At 42.2% G+C, this 17,211-nt stretch overlaps 1 protein-coding gene across 2 annotated transcripts in view; it reads left to right on the top strand.

The window, feature by feature from the left end:
• The window catches only part of ISG20L2 (interferon stimulated exonuclease gene 20 like 2), a 217,466-nt gene that overhangs the window by 40,796 nt on the left and 159,459 nt on the right, over window positions 1–17,211 (top strand). For both annotated transcript variants that reach the window (XM_044079805.1, XM_044079806.1), the window contains exon 2: window positions 16,188–17,038. In XM_044079805.1, coding sequence (XP_043935740.1) covers window positions 16,343–17,038 — 696 coding nt within the window. In that variant the 5' untranslated portion in view covers window positions 16,188–16,342. The remainder of the gene's footprint in view (window positions 1–16,187; window positions 17,039–17,211) is intronic.

Below are 17,211 nucleotides of genomic sequence, written 5' to 3'. Positions count from 1 at the left end.
GTTCCTGTAATCACGGCTGCACCGCTGAAAACCTCACTCTCCAAAGCCAAGAACACAGCATCTATGGGACCTGACAACATCCCTGGCTGCCTTCTACACAAACTACAGAATGAACTGGTACCCCACCTAAGTACCATGTTTAGTCATAGCCTCACCTCAGGCTTTGTGCCCATTGAATGGTGCACCGCGACAGTTATCCCACTTCACAAAGGGGGAGCCACGACAGACCCCGAGAACTACCGCCCCATTAGCCTGACGAGCCTGATCTGCAAGGCCATGGAACGTATCATCATGAAACTCATAAACAAATACATTGGAGATCTTAAACTCTGGACTCCACACAGTTCAGATTTGTAAATGGCAGATCATGTCTCCTAAACCTGATAGACTTCTTTGAAGCAGTCACCAAAGCCATAGATGAAGGTAAGGTGGTTCACACAGCCTATCTAGATCTCGCCAGGACATTCAACACCATCCCCCACTCTGGAATTATAGATAAACTTACTAAATTAGGTATAAACCCCTGTGTCACAAGATGGGTTGCCAACTGGCTTACTGACGGAACCCACACTGTGAAAGTAGCAGACTCCAAATCGGACTTCAGACCAGTGACAAGTGGAGTACCACAGGGTTCTGTCCTGGGTCCTCTCCTGTTTGGTATCTACTTTTCTGAAGTACAGGCTAACACAGAAGGTCTTTGGCTAACTAAGTTCGCAGATGACTGCAAACTAGGAGCCATAATCGAAACTCCTAACGATGTGGACAATCCTACAAAAGGGCCTCACTGAGACAGATGCCTGATGTCAAAGCCATGGCCTCAAGCTCAATGCCAAAAAGTGCATTGTCATCCCCTTTGGTAAAAACTCTGTACCCATGAACTACCATGTAGGCGGTAGTCTACTTGACATCGAAAGTGTGAGAAGAGACCTTGGAACACAGGTGGACAGTAGTTTCTCCTTTGATAATCGCATTGCCACAGTGGTCAGGAAATACTTCTACGTGGCACACCTCATCACAAAAAGTTTCGTATCCAGAAAAAAAGAGGTCATTGTTCCCTTCTACTCATCACCCATTAGACCCATTATAGAGTACAACACCCCTTTTGGTATGTACCTCACAAGATATCTACAACAACTGTAAAGGCCGCAGAAATACATCGCAAAGAGGATTACTGGCCTCAAACAGATGCCCTACGCAGACCGTCTCAAAAACTCCAGCTTTACTCTGTCGCATTTCGCCTACTCAGAGGCGATCTCTGCCTAACATACAAACCTATGTCAAACCCAGAGCTGTTGGACATGCTCCACTTAAAGAAATCCCTCTGAGCTACACACTCTAGGGACCTAAACCTTGTCACCACAATAAACGGAACATGCTGGAGGGGTAGATTCCTGTCCCAGAGACTTCCCATACTCTGGTACAGACTACCTATCTATGTCAAACAGAGCTTCTCATTAGCACTCTTCAAGAAAAGTCTTGATGATTGGATTGGAAATAGGAAATTCACCCCGGGGATCACTTCTGTCTCTCTGCTTGACAGGGGCACAGGAAAATAATTTTCTTGGGTGGCGAAAGCCAGGGTACCTTTTTGGCTAGGCTTATATAGGCCCTAGGACCAATAGCCTAGTACCTACCTATGAACCTATAAGAAACCTTAATTTATGTGATGGCCGTCAAGCTTTTTAAATAAAGATCAGTGACTGAAGTTCAGTGACAAATGGGGAAGTAAAACGCACTGTCAAGGTTTAGAAAGAAACAAACAACAACTTCACCACCACCAGCAGCTTCAGTTCCCCAAAGGAAACACAGGATGGAAAAGAATGTCACAGCAGATAATCAAGTGTGCAAGCTTTTGGATAAAAGAGTCTGCTGAAGGGTTGGAGCTACTCTCTCCTGTGTTTGATGTGGTGTTCTGAAGTTGGTATTGTAGGTATATGACAATTCTAATTAAATGACTACACATCACTTAATTAAAAAAAAAAAAAAAAAATGCTTGCATAACTGAATATAATTCCTGTTGTGAATGTAAATGTGGCTGACTTGTACTGCAGGTCTTACTAGATAAAGCTGTCTCTTTGTCACTTGGATAGCCATTCACATTTGGGCCACTTTGTAGCAGACTGTACCTAGGAAACTTTTTTTCCTTTGTGAAGACTACACTGGAAAAAATTCCCATTTTCTGTTGGAAACTTGCACTGTCCTTATTAAGTGGCAGAGATGTGTCTCTTGTTCTGATTACATAGCGTGAATCAAGAAAATACAGTTATGAGGTCTGTTACCATGAAAAGCACACAAACATGAACAGTGTGGAGGGATGATTTACAATCCATAGTGTATTTTAAAATGTCCTTGTATGTTGCAGTATTCTCAGTGGTAGGGATCTCCTACCCAGGGCAGCCGCGTGTTCAGCCAGTATACTAAAGCCTAATGATCTTGTATGCACCGTCCCCGCACAGAATGTAGGACATAAAAGCGATGTATGGACACAGCTTCCCAGAACTTCTTTGCATCCAGTACAAATGCCATTATTGCTTACTGGTCTGAACGCCTTGTTGCTGTGCTGAAAACCTAGCTGCCAGTTAAGTGCCCCATTAGGGTTGTTTTCCTTATTCTTTTCTTGGTCTTGTATTTGATTTTACTTAAAGTTCATGTCGTCTAAGAAGGAAAACTGTCAGTGTGCGAGGCAGATTTCCCATAAGAACCGTCACGAACAGTGTCTTTTTTGCATGGTTGCATGTCACGACCATACGTCTTGTAGTATCTGTAAGGCATTTGTACCTAAGACAATCGGAAGCCGTTTGTCTTCTATGCCATTTATCTTGAAAACCAGTGGCTTAAACAGTTTGCCCAGGGTAACATGGCAGAATCCTTTAACCCCCAGATACTCGATACTGCTGCTAATTAAGAAGAAGGCCAAGAAGTCTCAGCCGGATTCTTTAACTGTTCAGCCTCAACCGGACATCCCTCTAGAAAAGCTCTGTACGTCATTTGGCGTCTACATCAGATTCCTCTGCCATAATCTCATTGGAGGCTGGCATAAATCTGTCTTTTTGCATGTCCGCTGGGACTTTGCAGCTGTGTGCTGCAGACATTTGAGAGGGTACCATATTTGATTATATTGGAGGGTTCTAGAGGGATTCCACAGCTGTTGGTAAGGGAGGAAGTTCCAGGTTCTTTTATCGAATCTTGTCAAGGGTTGGAACCTCCAGTATTTGTTGGGGCTGATGTCCCTTCCAAGAAAAGACAAAAAAATGAAGCATGTTTCGGTCTGGGCTAAGGATCCCCAAAGAGAATGATAAAAGTTTACTTAGAGCTTGTTTCTACCTTGATGGTCCTGATGTCTCCTTAAGGGGTTTCGCTGCCTGCTTCTTCTTGGACCTCTACCCATCCTAAATGGCTTGAGGAACAAGATTACTTAAGTTGAGCGTTCATTGTCTGATGAAGGGTCCTTGTCCTATTCTTCACAGATGCCTTCACCTTTGGCTTATGGTTCTGAGGAGAAGTCTGTTAGCCCTGAGTCGTCTTTGGGAACACAATTGCTAGGATGATGGAATACTTCAACTGGGATTCTTCTCAAGTGTCTGATATTCACAGAAGATATGAGTTAGTTCAGATAGATACTCCTAAACCATCTGCACTTCTCCTGTGTTGGCTGCCTTGTTAGACAGTTTCATCACTGCTTCCAAGTTTCTTGACTCAGCCTCCTGCTGCTAAGAAACCTGATAGGTTCTATAAGGTTCCTGAGGATTGTCAGTTTTTATTTAAATGTCCTTCTGCTGATCTTGATGTGGTGTTAGTAGCTTCTGACAGACCTGCTAAGCTTTTGCCCTCTTCCACACTTTTGCCTTCTGATAAGGATAGTAGGGCAATGGAGAGGATTGGTAAGAAAGTTAACACTGCTTCTACTTTTGCCGTTACGGCTGTTAATTACCAGATCCACATGACCAGGTATGCTCTCGTTTTGATTGCTCAGGCTTGTCAGGTTATTTCTGACCTCCCTGATTCTGAAGGTAAATCCTCTGCCTTATCTATTTTAGGTTCTGCTTCTCAAGTGGCTCATCCCTCTAAGTGTAGCTGTGATGCTGCTGATACCTTTTATATGACACTGGCTTTTGGGTCCGTCATAAAACATTATTCTTGGCTTTGTATCCAGTTGTTGCCTGAGGACATTAAGGCCAAGTTGTTGGTTGTTAGTTTGGATAATAAGCATTTTTTTTGGGACTGCTGCTGCTGTTGACTTGTTTAAGTCTCTTCAAAATAGAGGCAAAGCCTTGCAGGACTTTAAACATATTTTTGCCTCTCATATCCCTAAGCTCTAATATCTAGATCTGCTTTTGTTCAGAGGTAACCCTGCCAGGCCTCCAAATGCAGGAAAGGGTTGTAGGTGCACCCCCTGTGCTAAGGCTTCTTAGATTTCTGTGGCCCAGAAGCCTCCTTTATCTTATAAGCCTGCTTCTCTTTGATAATTCGTCCCCACTTCTCTTAGAGCAGGTTCCTTTGTCCTTTTGGCTTTCTCTTTCTCCTCCAAATTGGTTTCTCATCACTTCCAACTCTTGGGTTCTTTCTGTCTTTCATCAGGGTTACTTCATGGTATGCAAGTCTCTTCCTCCTTTTTCAGTGATTCCTCAACCTCCTCTGGAGCAGGTCCCTTATTTCCCAGTGGTTTTAGGGTCCCTTGTGAACCAAAGAACCAGTCAGTCTGTCCCCCCTTTCCCAAGTGGGGAAGGTTTTTTTTTTCAAGGATGTTCCTGGTTCCATGAAATGACGGCATTTAAAGACCTTTTCTGGATCTCTCTCTGCTCAATATCTTTCTCAAAGTGCCTTCTCTTCATATGCTTACTCTTCAAACCCTGTCTCCTGTTTTGCTACCCCCAGGCTTTTCTGGTGTCTGGATCTGAAGGATGCTTACCTTCATATCCCTATTCACCTTTTTTTCTGGAAGTTTTTACATTTTTGTTTCTTCCTTTCATTTTCAGCTCTCTTCTCTGCTTTGCCCTTTGACCTATCTACTGCCCAAAGGTATTTATAAAATTCCTAGCTCCTATGATTGCTTTCTGTAGGCTCCAAGGTATTCAGATTTTTCCTTATCTAAATGACTTGCTGCTTCAGGCACCTTCTCCCATTCACCTAAGCGTCCTGCACAAGGCTCAGCTGGTCTCCATGAAAATCTTGCTAGTGACTCCCTTTTGTCCAAGACAGCATAGATTCCTAATCTTAATGCATTTGGCAAAGGGCTGTCAAAACATGTTACCTCATTGGTTGGATTTCCTCACCCAGGACAAGGAGTCTCTCATCCATCATCACTTGTCCACTCTTCAAATGACACTGTGGGTGGTACAGTTTTGATCCTGTTTAGGCAGCTGTTTTCTGAGGAAGTGCTCAGGTTTACACGAGACAATGAAACCCTCAACCAGAAAATCTTATATGTCCAAATGGAAAAGATTTTCTGTCTGGTGCCATTTTCGTAACCAAGATATCTTTTCAGTGGGGGTTCCTTTGGTCCTCTTATTGTGTGAGTTGCTCCAGTCTGGCCTCTGTGAAGGCCAGTTTGTTGGCTATTTCTGCTTGTCTGCCCTTGAATCCTCCTTTGTCTTCTTGTTTTGAAGTAAACATTCTTTTAAAGGCATCCTGCATATTAGGCCTCCAAAGAAACCTATTCCTCCTCCTTGGGACCTAAATTTTGTTTTGGAAAAATTGACGCATGCTCCTTTTGAGCCTGCATACTCTGCTTCTTTGCAGCATTGTACCTGGAAGACTGTTTTGTTTTGTGCTCTTACTTCTGCTCGGAGGGTTTCTGAGTTCCAGGCCCTTATGGCCATTCCTCCTCCTCCTCTTTTTTTTTTTTTTTTTTGACATGGACAGGGTGTCCCTTCGTACTAATCCTTCTGTGATGCCCAAGGTTTGCTTTTATCTATTGTGCCTTGTTTAACGATGTTGTTTCTTTTTCTTGTAGCTGAACTAGCTCAATTGCAATATGAATAAAGCCTAGTCTTCAGGCCTACAGTGCTCCGGATTATGCAGAGCGGCTCCGCATTTAACGACGAACGAAGCCACTGTTCTGCTGTTCCGTATTGAATAGCTGTGGCTCCACTACACAAATTCTGATCTGTCTGTATACCGCAGTTACTGCCAGTCGACATTGCAGTATACAAACCAGTGCAAAGCTGTGCTGCCCTTCCACATTACACAGCATTGGCTGTGCTCCGCAGTTTTTGATTGGCTCGTAGACCTCATTTACAGCCAATTGTGAATGTGATCTAAAAGAGCCAATCAAGTAAAGCTTCTCAGGAGGGGGCTGCCTTAAGATCAGAAATTAAAACATTATTTGCAGTCATTCAACAAGGCTAATACTAATAGCAGGCAGCACATTTCAAATGGAGTGTATGTGATACCGCATCTAACAACTTCTTGATGATCAACACCTGGTGCCCATTGTATAACTCTCAGCCTCTGTACCATGTGTCCTTGCCACTGTCTGTTCTGTATGCTATGTCTGAGTTATAGAATTCTTAACACTCTGATCTTAATGGGTTTTAATCAGACTAATCTTTTCTGGTGATAATTTTCTTTGCCAGCATAAGAATAGCTGTTGCTTAGCATAATGGATTAGGCTATGAGTTGTTATCATGGTGCTTCCTGTAGTCCAGTTTTGTTCCCCACAGCCTCCAATTTCCTACTGTGCACCTCTGACCAAGTCACTTAAGCAGACAGTGCTCCAGGCCAAGTCTGAGTAAAGGTCCATGTGGATCATTCTGGGTAACAAACAAATGAAAATAATAACTGCACTTTAAACTGCACATCACAACCAAATAGTCGGTTGTACTTAAACTGTAAAATGTATGCAGCCTGCCAAGATAAGGTCAGCCACAGTACTCCATTTGCTTAAAGCTAACCATGTTGTTGAATTCCTGTTACTAGTACTGGATTATGTTAACACAAATAGAAAATAATTATGGCAAGCTTGAATAGTAGTCTGTCCTTAGTAGGTAAGACCCAGCCAGTTGTATCCATTCTTAAAGATAGCTGCAAATAGCCAAAGCAAAGTATGGGTGCTTGTTATTGTTACAGTCTGTACAATGCCAGGGATACACTAATGTATTCCAGGGAAGTAGCATATTGAGTGTGGTCAGGAAGGTGGTGCATACAGTGAAAGTATATGAATTGCTGGCAAAGGGTCATCAAAACTTTTAGCTTCCCCACTCCATTTGCCTCAACATCGGTGCTTAATCCTTTGAGGTAAGCTGTTCCTGCTAGCTTTGCTGGAAATCAGAATTCAAAACATGAATACCCTGTCCTACACTGATCGCCTAAAGGCTCCGTCTCTGTATTCAGTCTCCTACAGGCTGCTGACAGTGGATCTTTGTCTGGTTTGCAGGACTTCCTCAGACCCAGCCATGATGGATCTGTTGCACATGCACAAAACGGACACCACCAGAAACACTGTACCCAGGGATCTGAACTTTGCCTACGACATAAACAGGACTTGATAGAGAAACAGATATGTGTCCCAAAACATCCCCCCACTTTGGAATAGGCTCCCCATCCATGTAAAACAGTTAATTCCTGATCCTATTCAAATGAAAGTTTGTCAGTTAGATGGGCAATCATAAATTTAAGCCTAGTTTAGTCCTGATATCCCCTATGAACACAGGTGTTCAATAAGAAAAGTATTATCCTAACATCCAGCCCCACAAATCCTTAATTACATCCCTACTAGCATGCCCTCTCGTGTAGACACCTATGATATTTGGGACTCAAATGGATTGGGGCGCATGCTAGGCTTTAAGGTGTCCGAGGTTATTAGCCTAGTAACAACCTGTGAACCTATAAATAACACTTGGTATCCCTTACGGTGTACCAGCAGATCCAATGAAATTTTCTTGTCTTAACAAAATGAACCTTGGACTGCCAGCAGACACATTAACACCAACCCCCCCTCCTCATCCATAGATTACCGCAGCCTGTGAGTGCAGGCAGTTAACACAAACAGTAATGTTTTTTACTGTTGCGATGTCTGCTGTGAAATGTAAAAGTTGCAGTAACACTGCCTGTGACAGCTTAGAGATTTGCCACCATGCATACATTGTATTGGGTAGAAATATAGCTGATTTCTAGGGCTTGCTAAAAAGTGACTGCAGCTATAATGGTAGTATTCCTCAAAATAAAAAAAAAATGAATATGACCTTTCATACAGAATTTTTATTCAAGATAAACATAGTTACTTGTAACTATATGCAGTACAGCAGTGTTACATTTAACAAAATTGCTGCAAAGTAGTCTATTGTGACACTTGGTAAGACATGGGCAGTATGAATAGTCTGGTCAGGTTTTTAAGTAAACAAAAAAGCTTTTCTGAAAATTTCAGAATGCAGGCATCGTCTTCAGTAACGGGTCAGGTTAGTGAGGTATAAAGTTCACAAGTCAAACTGTTAATGAAAGAAGCAGCTGTGTATAGGAACAGACTGTAAGAAAAGTGGTATAGGTGCTTGGATACAAGGTTAAGCCTTGTAGTCTATGGTTCATTCATTTTCCTTTTTCAGCATCTTACTTGCAATTGCAACTTTCAACTGGAGTGAGTATGTTTAATTTTATAAGTGTATAGAATGCTTCATTTGTTTAACAGCAGCATATACTGATCTTGGCAATCTTTGCAGATGGTCCCATAAATAACTGTAATGCTCTTTAACATGCATGTGTTTTCAGACTCTGCTGTATACGTCCACACAAATATTTTGTGTGGAGGACCGACGCCAGCCTTATACTCTGCTATTCGGGCCGACTGGGACGCGGACTATACCCAATAGTCAGGACTGCAGCAAGGGAATCCTCGAACATCTACATTTATGGTAGGTACAAAACTGTACTTTATGAGGTCTGTTACCATGAAAAGCACACAAACATGAACAGTGTGGAGGGATGATTTACAATCCATAGTGTATTTTAAAATGTCCTTGTATGTTGCAGTATTCTCAGTGGTAGGGATCTCCTACCCAGGGCAGCCGCGTGTTCAGCCAGTATACTAAAGCCTAATGATCTTGTATGCACCGTCCCCGCACAGAATGTAGGACATAAAAGCGATGTATGGACACAGCTTCCCAGAACTTCTTTGCATCCAGTACAAATGCCATTATTGCTTACTGGTCTGAACGCCTTGTTGCTGTGCTGAAAACCTAGCTGCCAGTTAAGTGCCCCATTAGGGTTGTTTTTCCTTATTCTTTTCTTGGTCTTGTATTTGATTTTACTTAAAGTTCATGTCGTCTAAGAAGGAAAACTGTCAGTGTGCGAGGCAGATTTCCCATAAGAACCGTCACGAACAGTGTCTTTTTTGCATGGTTGCATGTCACGACCATACGTCTTGTAGTATCTGTAAGGCATTTGTACCTAAGACAATCGGAAGCCGTTTGTCTTCTGTGCCATTTATCTTGAAAACCAGTGGCTTAAACAGTTTGCCCAGGGTAACATGGCAGAATCCTTTAACCCCCAGATACTCGATACTGCTGCTAATTAAGAAGAAGGCCAAGAAGTCTCAGCCGGATTCTTTAACTGTTCAGCCTCAACCGGACATCCCTCTAGAAAAGCTCTGTACGTCATTTGGCGTCTACATCAGATTCCTCTGCCATAATCTCATTGGAGGCTGGCATAAATCTGTCTTTTTGCATGTCCGCTGGGACTTTGCAGCTGTGTGCTGCAGACATTTGAGAGGGTACCATATTTGATTATATTGGAGGGTTCTAGAGGGATTCCACAGCTGTTGGTAAGGGAGGAAGTTCCAGGTTCTTTTATCGAATCTTGTCAAGGGTTGGAACCTCCAGTATTTGTTGGGGCTGATGTCCCTTCCAAGAAAAGACAAAAAAATGAAGCATGTTTCGGTCTGGGCTAAGGATCCCCAAAGAGAATGATAAAAAGTTTACTTAGAGCTTGTTTCTACCTTGATGGTCCTGATGTCTCCTTAAGGGGTTTCGCTGCCTGCTTCTTCTTGGACCTCTACCCATCCTAAATGGCTTGAGGAACAAGATTACTTAAGTTGAGCGTTCATTGTCTGATGAAGGGTCCTTGTCCTATTCTTCACAGATGCCTTCACCTTTGGCTTATGGTTCTGAGGAGAAGTCTGTTAGCCCTGAGTCGTCTTTGGGAACACAATTGCTAGGATGATGGAATACTTCAACTGGGATTCTTCTCAAGTGTCTGATATTCACAGAAGATATGAGTTAGTTCAGATAGATACTCCTAAACCATCTGCACTTCTCCTGTGTTGGCTGCCTTGTTAGACAGTTTCATCACTGCTTCCAAGTTTCTTGACTCAGCCTCCTGCTGCTAAGAAACCTGATAGGTTCTATAAGGTTCCTGAGGATTGTCAGTTTTTATTTAAATGTCCTTCTGCTGATCTTGATGTGGTGTTAGTAGCTTCTGACAGACCTGCTAAGCTTTTGCCCTCTTCCACACTTTTGCCTTCTGATAAGGATAGTAGGGCAATGGAGAGGATTGGTAAGAAAGTTAACACTGCTTCTACTTTTTGCCGTACGGCTGTTAATTACCAGATCCACATGACCAGGTATGCTCGCTTTTGATTGCTCAGGCTTGTCAGGTTATTTCTGACCTCCCTGATTCTGAAGGTAAATCCTCTGCCTTATCTATTTTAGGTTCTGCTTCTCAAGTGGCTCATCCCTCTTAGTGTAGCTGTGATGCTGCTGATACCTTTTATATGACACTGGCTTTGGGTCCGTCATAAAACATTATTCTTGGCTTTGTATCCAGTTGTTGCCTGAGGACATTAAGGCCAAGTTGTTGGTTGTTAGTTTGGATAATAAGCATTTTTTTTTGGGACTGCTGCTGCTGTTGACTTGTTTAAGTCTCTTCAAAATAGAGGCAAAGCCTTGCAGGACTTTAAACATATTTTTGCCTCTCATATCCCTAAGCTCTAATATCTAGATCTGCTTTTGTTCAGAGGTAACCCTGCCAGGCCTCCAAATGCAGGAAAGGGTTGTAGGTGCACCCCCTGTGCTAAGGCTTCTTAGATTTCTGTGGCCCAGAAGCCTCCTTTATCTTATAAGCCTGCTTCTCTTTGATAATTCGTCCCCACTTCTCTTAGAGCAGGTTCCTTTGTCCTTTTGGCTTTCTCTTTCTCCTCCAAATTGGTTTCTCATCACTTCCAACTCTTGGGTTCTTTCTGTCTTTCATCAGGGTTACTTCATGGTATGCAAGTCTCTTCCTCCTTTTTCAGTGATTCCTCAACCTCTTCTGGAGCAGGTCCCTTATTTCCCAGTGGTTTTAGGGTCCCTTGTGAACCAAAGAACCAGTCAGTCTGTCCCCCCTTTCCCAAGTGGGGAAGGTTTTTCAAGGATGTTCCTGGTTCCATGAAATGACGGCATTTAAAGACCTTTTCTGGATCTCTCTCTGCTCAATATCTTTCTCAAAGTGCCTTCTCTTCATATGCTTACTCTTCAAACCCTGTCTCCTGTTTTGCTACCCCCAGGCTTTTCTGGTGTCTGGATCTGAAGGATGCTTACCTTCATATCCCTATTCACCTTTTTTTCTGGAAGTTTTTACATTTTTGTTTCTTCCTTTCATTTTCAGCTCTCTTCTCTGCTTTGCCCTTTGACCTATCTACTGCCCAAAGGTATTTATAAAATTCCTAGCTCCTATGATTGCTTTCTGTAGGCTCCAAGGTATTCAGATTTTTCCTTATCTAAATGACTTGCTGCTTCAGGCACCTTCTCCCATTCACCTAAGCGTCCTGCACAAGGCTCAGCTGGTCTCCATGAAAATCTTGCTAGTGACTCCCTTTTGTCCAAGACAGCATAGATTCCTAATCTTAATGCATTTGGCAAAGGGCTGTCAAAACATGTTACCTCATTGGTTGGATTTCCTCACCCAGGACAAGGAGTCTCTCATCCATCATCACTTGTCCACTCTTCAAATGACACTGAGGGTGGTACAGTTTTGATCCTGTTTAGGCAGCTGTTTTCTGAGGAAGTGCTCAGGTTTTACACGAGACAATGAAACCCTCAACCAGAAAATCTTATATGTCCAAATGGAAAAGATTTTCTGTCTGGTGCCATTTTCGTAACTAAGATATCTTTTCAGTGGGGGTTCCTTTGGTCCTCTTATTGTGTGAGTTGCTCCAGTCTGGCCTCTGTGAAGGCCAGTTTGTTGGCTATTTCTGCTTGTCTGCCCTTGAATCCTCCTTTGTCTTCTTGTTTTGAAGTAAACATTCTTTTAAAGGCATCCTGCATATTAGGCCTCCAAAGAAACCTATTCCTCCTCCTTGGGACCTAAATTTTGTTTTGGAAAAATTGACGCATGCTCCTTTTGAGCCTGCATACTCTGCTTCTTTGCAGCATTGTACCTGGAAGACTGTTTTGTTTTGTGCTCTTACTTCTGCTCGGAGGGTTTCTGAGTTCCAGGCCCTTATGGCCATTCCTCCTCCTCCTCTTTTTTTTTTTTTTTTTTGACATGGACAGGGTGTCCCTTCGTACTAATCCTTCTGTGATGCCCAAGGTTTGCTTTTATCTATTGTGCCTTGTTTAACGATGTTGTTTCTTTTTCTTGTAGCTGAACTAGCTCAATTGCAATATGAATAAAGCCTAGTCTTCAGGCCTACAGTGCTCCGGATTATGCAGAACGCTCCGCATTTAACGACGAACGAAGCCACTGTTCTGCTGTTCCGTATTGAATAGCTGTGGCTCCACTACACAAATTCTGATCTGTCTGGATACCGCAGTTACTGCCAGTCGACATTGCAGTATACAAACCAGTGCAAAGCTGTGCTGCCCTTCCACATTACACAGCATTGGCTGTGCTCCGCAGTTTTTGATTGGCTCGTAGACCTCATTTACAGCCAATTGTGAATGTGATCTAAGAGCCAATCAAGTAAAGCTTCTCAGGAGGGGGCTGCCTTAAGATCAGAAATTAAAACATTATTTGCAGTCATTCAACAAGGCTAATACTAATAGCAGGCAGCACATTTCAAATGGAGTGTATGTGATACCGCATCTAACAACTTCTTGATGATCAACACCTGGTGCCCATTGTATAACTCTCAGCCTCTGTACCATGTGTCCTTGCCACTGTCTGTTCTGTATGCTATGTCTGAGTTATAGAATTCTTAACACTCTGATCTTAATGGGTTTTAATCAGACTAATCTTTTCTGGTGATAATTTTCTTTGCCAGCATAAGAATAGCTGTTGCTTAGCATAATGGATTAGGCTATGAGTTGTTATCATGGTGCTTCCTGTAGTCCAGTTTTGTTCCCCACAGCCTCCAATTTCCTACTGTGCACCTCTGACCAAGTCACTTAAGCAGACAGTGCTCCAGGCCAAGTCTGAGTAAAGGTCCATGTGGATCATTCTGGGTAACAAACAAATGAAAATAATAACTGCACTTTAAACTGCACATCACAACCAAATAGTCGGTTGTACTTAAACTGTAAAATGTATGCAGCCTGCCAAGATAAGGTCAACCACAGTACTCCATTTGCTTAAAGCTAACCATGTTGTTGAATTCCTGTTACTAGTACTGGATTATGTTAACACAAATAGAAAATAATTATGGCAAGCTTGAATAGTAGTCTGTCCTTAGTAGGTAAGACCCAGCCAGTTGTATCCATTCTTAAAGATAGCTGCAAATAGCCAAAGCAAAGTATGGGTGCTTGTTATTGTTACAGTCTGTACAATGCCAGGGATACACTAATGTATTCCAGGGAAGTAGCATATTGAGTGTGGTCAGGAAGGTGGTGCATACAGTGAAAGTATATGAATTGCTGGCAAAGGGTCATCAAAACTTTTAGCTTCCCCACTCCATTTGCCTCAACATCGGTGCTTAATCCTTTGAGGTAAGCTGTTCCTGCTAGCTTTGCTGGAAATCAGAATTCAAGGCATGAATACCCTGTCCTACACTGATCGCCTAAAGGCTCCGTCTCTGTATTCAGTCTCCTACAGGCTGCTGACAGTGGATCTTTGTCTGGTTTGCAGGACTTCCTCAGACCCAGCCATGATGGATCTGTTGCACATGCACAAAACGGACACCACCAGAAACACTGTACCCAGGGATCTGAACTTTGCCTACGACATAAACAGGACTTGATAGAGAAACAGATATGTGTCCCAAAACATCCCCCCACTTTGGAATAGGCTCCCCATCCATGTAAAACAGTTAATTCCTGATCCTATTCAAATGAAAGTTTGTCAGTTAGATGGGCAATCATAAATTTAAGCCTAGTTTAGTCCTGATATCCCCTATGAACACAGGTGTTCAATAAGAAAAGTATTATCCTAACATCCAGCCCCACAAATCCTTAATTACATCCCTACTAGCATGCCCCCTCTCGTGTAGACACCTATGATATTTGGGACTCAAATGGATTGGGGCGCATGCTAGGCTTTTAAGGTGTCCGAGGTTATTAGCCTAGTAACAACCTGTGAACCTATAAATAACACTTGGTATCCCTTACGGTGTACCAGCAGATCCAATGAAATTTTCTTGTCTTAACAAAATGAACCTTGGACTGCCAGCAGACACATTAACACCAACCCCCCCTCCTCATCCATAGATTACCGCAGCCTGTGAGTGCAGGCAGTTAACACAAACAGTAATGTTTTTTACTGTTGCGATGTCTGCTGTGAAATGTAAAAGTTGCAGTAACACTGCCTGTGACAGCTTAGAGATTTGCCACCATGCATACATTGTATTGGGTAGAAATATAGCTGATTTCTAGGGCTTGCTAAAAAGTGACTGCAGCTATAATGGTAGTATTCCTCAAAATAAAAAAAAAAATGAATATGACCTTTCATACAGAATTTTTATTCAAGATAAACATAGTTACTTGTAACTATATGCAGTACAACAGTGTTACATTTAACAAAATTGCTGCAAAGTAGTCTATTGTGACACTTGGTAAGACATGGGCAGTATGAATAGTCTGGTCAGGTTTTTAAGTAAACAAAAAAGCTTTTCTGAAAATTTCAGAATGCAGGCATCGTCTTCAGTAACGGGTCAGGTTAGTGAGGTATAAAGTTCACAAGTCAAACTGTTAATGAAAGAAGCAGCTGTGTATAGGAACAGACTGTAAGAAAAGTGGTATAGGTGCTTGGATACAAGGTTAAGCCTTGTAGTCTATGGTTCATTCATTTTCCTTTTTCAGCATCTTACTTGCAATTGCAACTTTCAACTGGAGTGAGTATGTTTAATTTTATAAGTGTATAGAATGCTTCATTTGTTTAACAGCAGCATATACTGATCTTGGCAATCTTTGCAGATGGTCCCATAAATAACTGTAATGCTCTTTAACATGCATGTGTTATTCAGACTCTGCTGTATACACGTCCACACAAATATTTTGTGTGGAGGATATGTACACACGTAGGTGTGTGTGTGTATCTGGATCTACTAACAGCTGTCGTAACAGCTGCTACATCAATCTCGCCAATATTGACAAACAAATGTCATCACATTACTGCACATGCTCTGAGGATAATCCTTGGAACATGCATTTAATAAAAGTGTTTTGCAGCCCCTGTGCACCCCTGACTCCTACTTACTTATTCCATTTCCAAGCTTGCACAATCCTTGTGGAAGGGGCATATTTTCTGACCCTTGGGGATTGTTTATTCTTGCATAACTATTATCCAAAGGACAGCACCTCAGTTATGCAACACTTCCCCAGCGGTACGCCATAGTCTCTGTACTGGTATATAAATTTAAGCACCTGCTGTAAGAATAGAACTTACAAAGCTTCTGGTCTTCCAAACATCAAAGGTGAGAGTGCAGCCTGCTGATCCCTTTGACAGTTTTAGAGTAATCAGTTAATCAACACAATTTTAGGAAGTTGGAGGAGTCCGGAATACCTGCAGAAAACCCACACAGGCATGGTGGGATCATGTACATACTACACAGTGATCAGAGATTAGAACTGAACTACAGACCGTAGAGCAGTGAAGCAACAATTGTAACTACCGGGCCTTTGCTCTCTGTGAAATACATACAAAATACTAAAGTTTTTTTATGGGGTTCTCTTAATATATAGCTTGCTGTAGAAGGTTTTATTTGCTAACCTTTTGTTGATTCTGGAAACTTAATGGTTTAATTAATCCCTGTGCTGACACCACTAAGTATAATAAAGACAGTCACTAAGCTTGTGTGAACTGTACTCTTTTATGACTATTCTTTGTTTTTCTCTCTCTCATTTCAGAAAGGAAGATATTCGTATCTCCTTTATACCACTGCTTGGATGAACTCACCAGAGTTTATTTTAATGCTGGGAACACCGTGGATGACTCTTCAGTCTAAGCTTGCTTCATTTTTAAGGAGGAGTAGGTAGCACTCTGATAGCTTTGGCAGATAGCCATGTCAGAGATTGTATTAAATGTGGATTTTGCTGCCAGTGGCTCCCAGCACAAACCAAGTGGCCCCAGTAATAAGCATGAACGATTCATTAAGAAGAGACGATATCTAGAAAAGAAGGGGTTCTTGAAAGAAAAACAGCTGGCACATCTTGGTAACAGGCAGCTAGGCAAACCAACAGGAAACTGGAACTTCGGAAAGAACAGTTTAGTGGAAGGAGATTTCGGACATCTTCAGAAACCCAGAGACCATATACATCAAGGTTATGCAAATATACCCAAGTTTGCTAACTTCAAATTACAAAATGCTCAGCAGCATGGATTCAGACCACAAAGTTTTGGCAAAGTCAGTGTGAAGACTAGCTTGATAAATCCAAGCTTCAGCCCTGGAACACAAAGTCAAGCTTATGCTGGACAGAAAGACAGCTTACTGAGTGAGTATGAAAGTGGGCTGTCAGCAGCTGCAACATCAGGGAAGTCGTATAAGTACGTAGCCATCGATTGTGAAATGGTAGGGACTGGACCAAATGGAAATCGCAGTGAATTAGCTCGCTGCAGCATTGTGGGTTATCATGGTGATCTAGTTTACGATCAGTACATTCTCCCTGTCAATCCTGTAACTAACTATAGAACTCGGTGGAGTGGAATCAGGAAGCATCACTTGAAGAATGCAACTCCATTCCGAACTGCACGAAAAGAGGTGAGGCAAGGCCATGTGGAATTTATATTCATTGTGTTTTAATTGTTAAGCATAGTGAGATGGCTTGATATTCTTTTAAGATCTGAAATGTTGGGGAGCAGTGATAGTTATAGTTTTACTGTTGCTTTCTAAATCATCTTACCTCAGTTTCTGTAGTCAAGCATCTTTGTTTT

Source organism: Protopterus annectens, chromosome 8.part0, assembly GCF_019279795.1.
Source record: "Protopterus annectens isolate FY-2018-M chromosome 8.part0, PAN1.0, whole genome shotgun sequence".
NCBI classification, from domain to species: domain Eukaryota; kingdom Metazoa; phylum Chordata; order Ceratodontiformes; family Protopteridae; genus Protopterus; species Protopterus annectens.
This window is presented reverse-complemented; position numbering and strand designations above follow the sequence as displayed.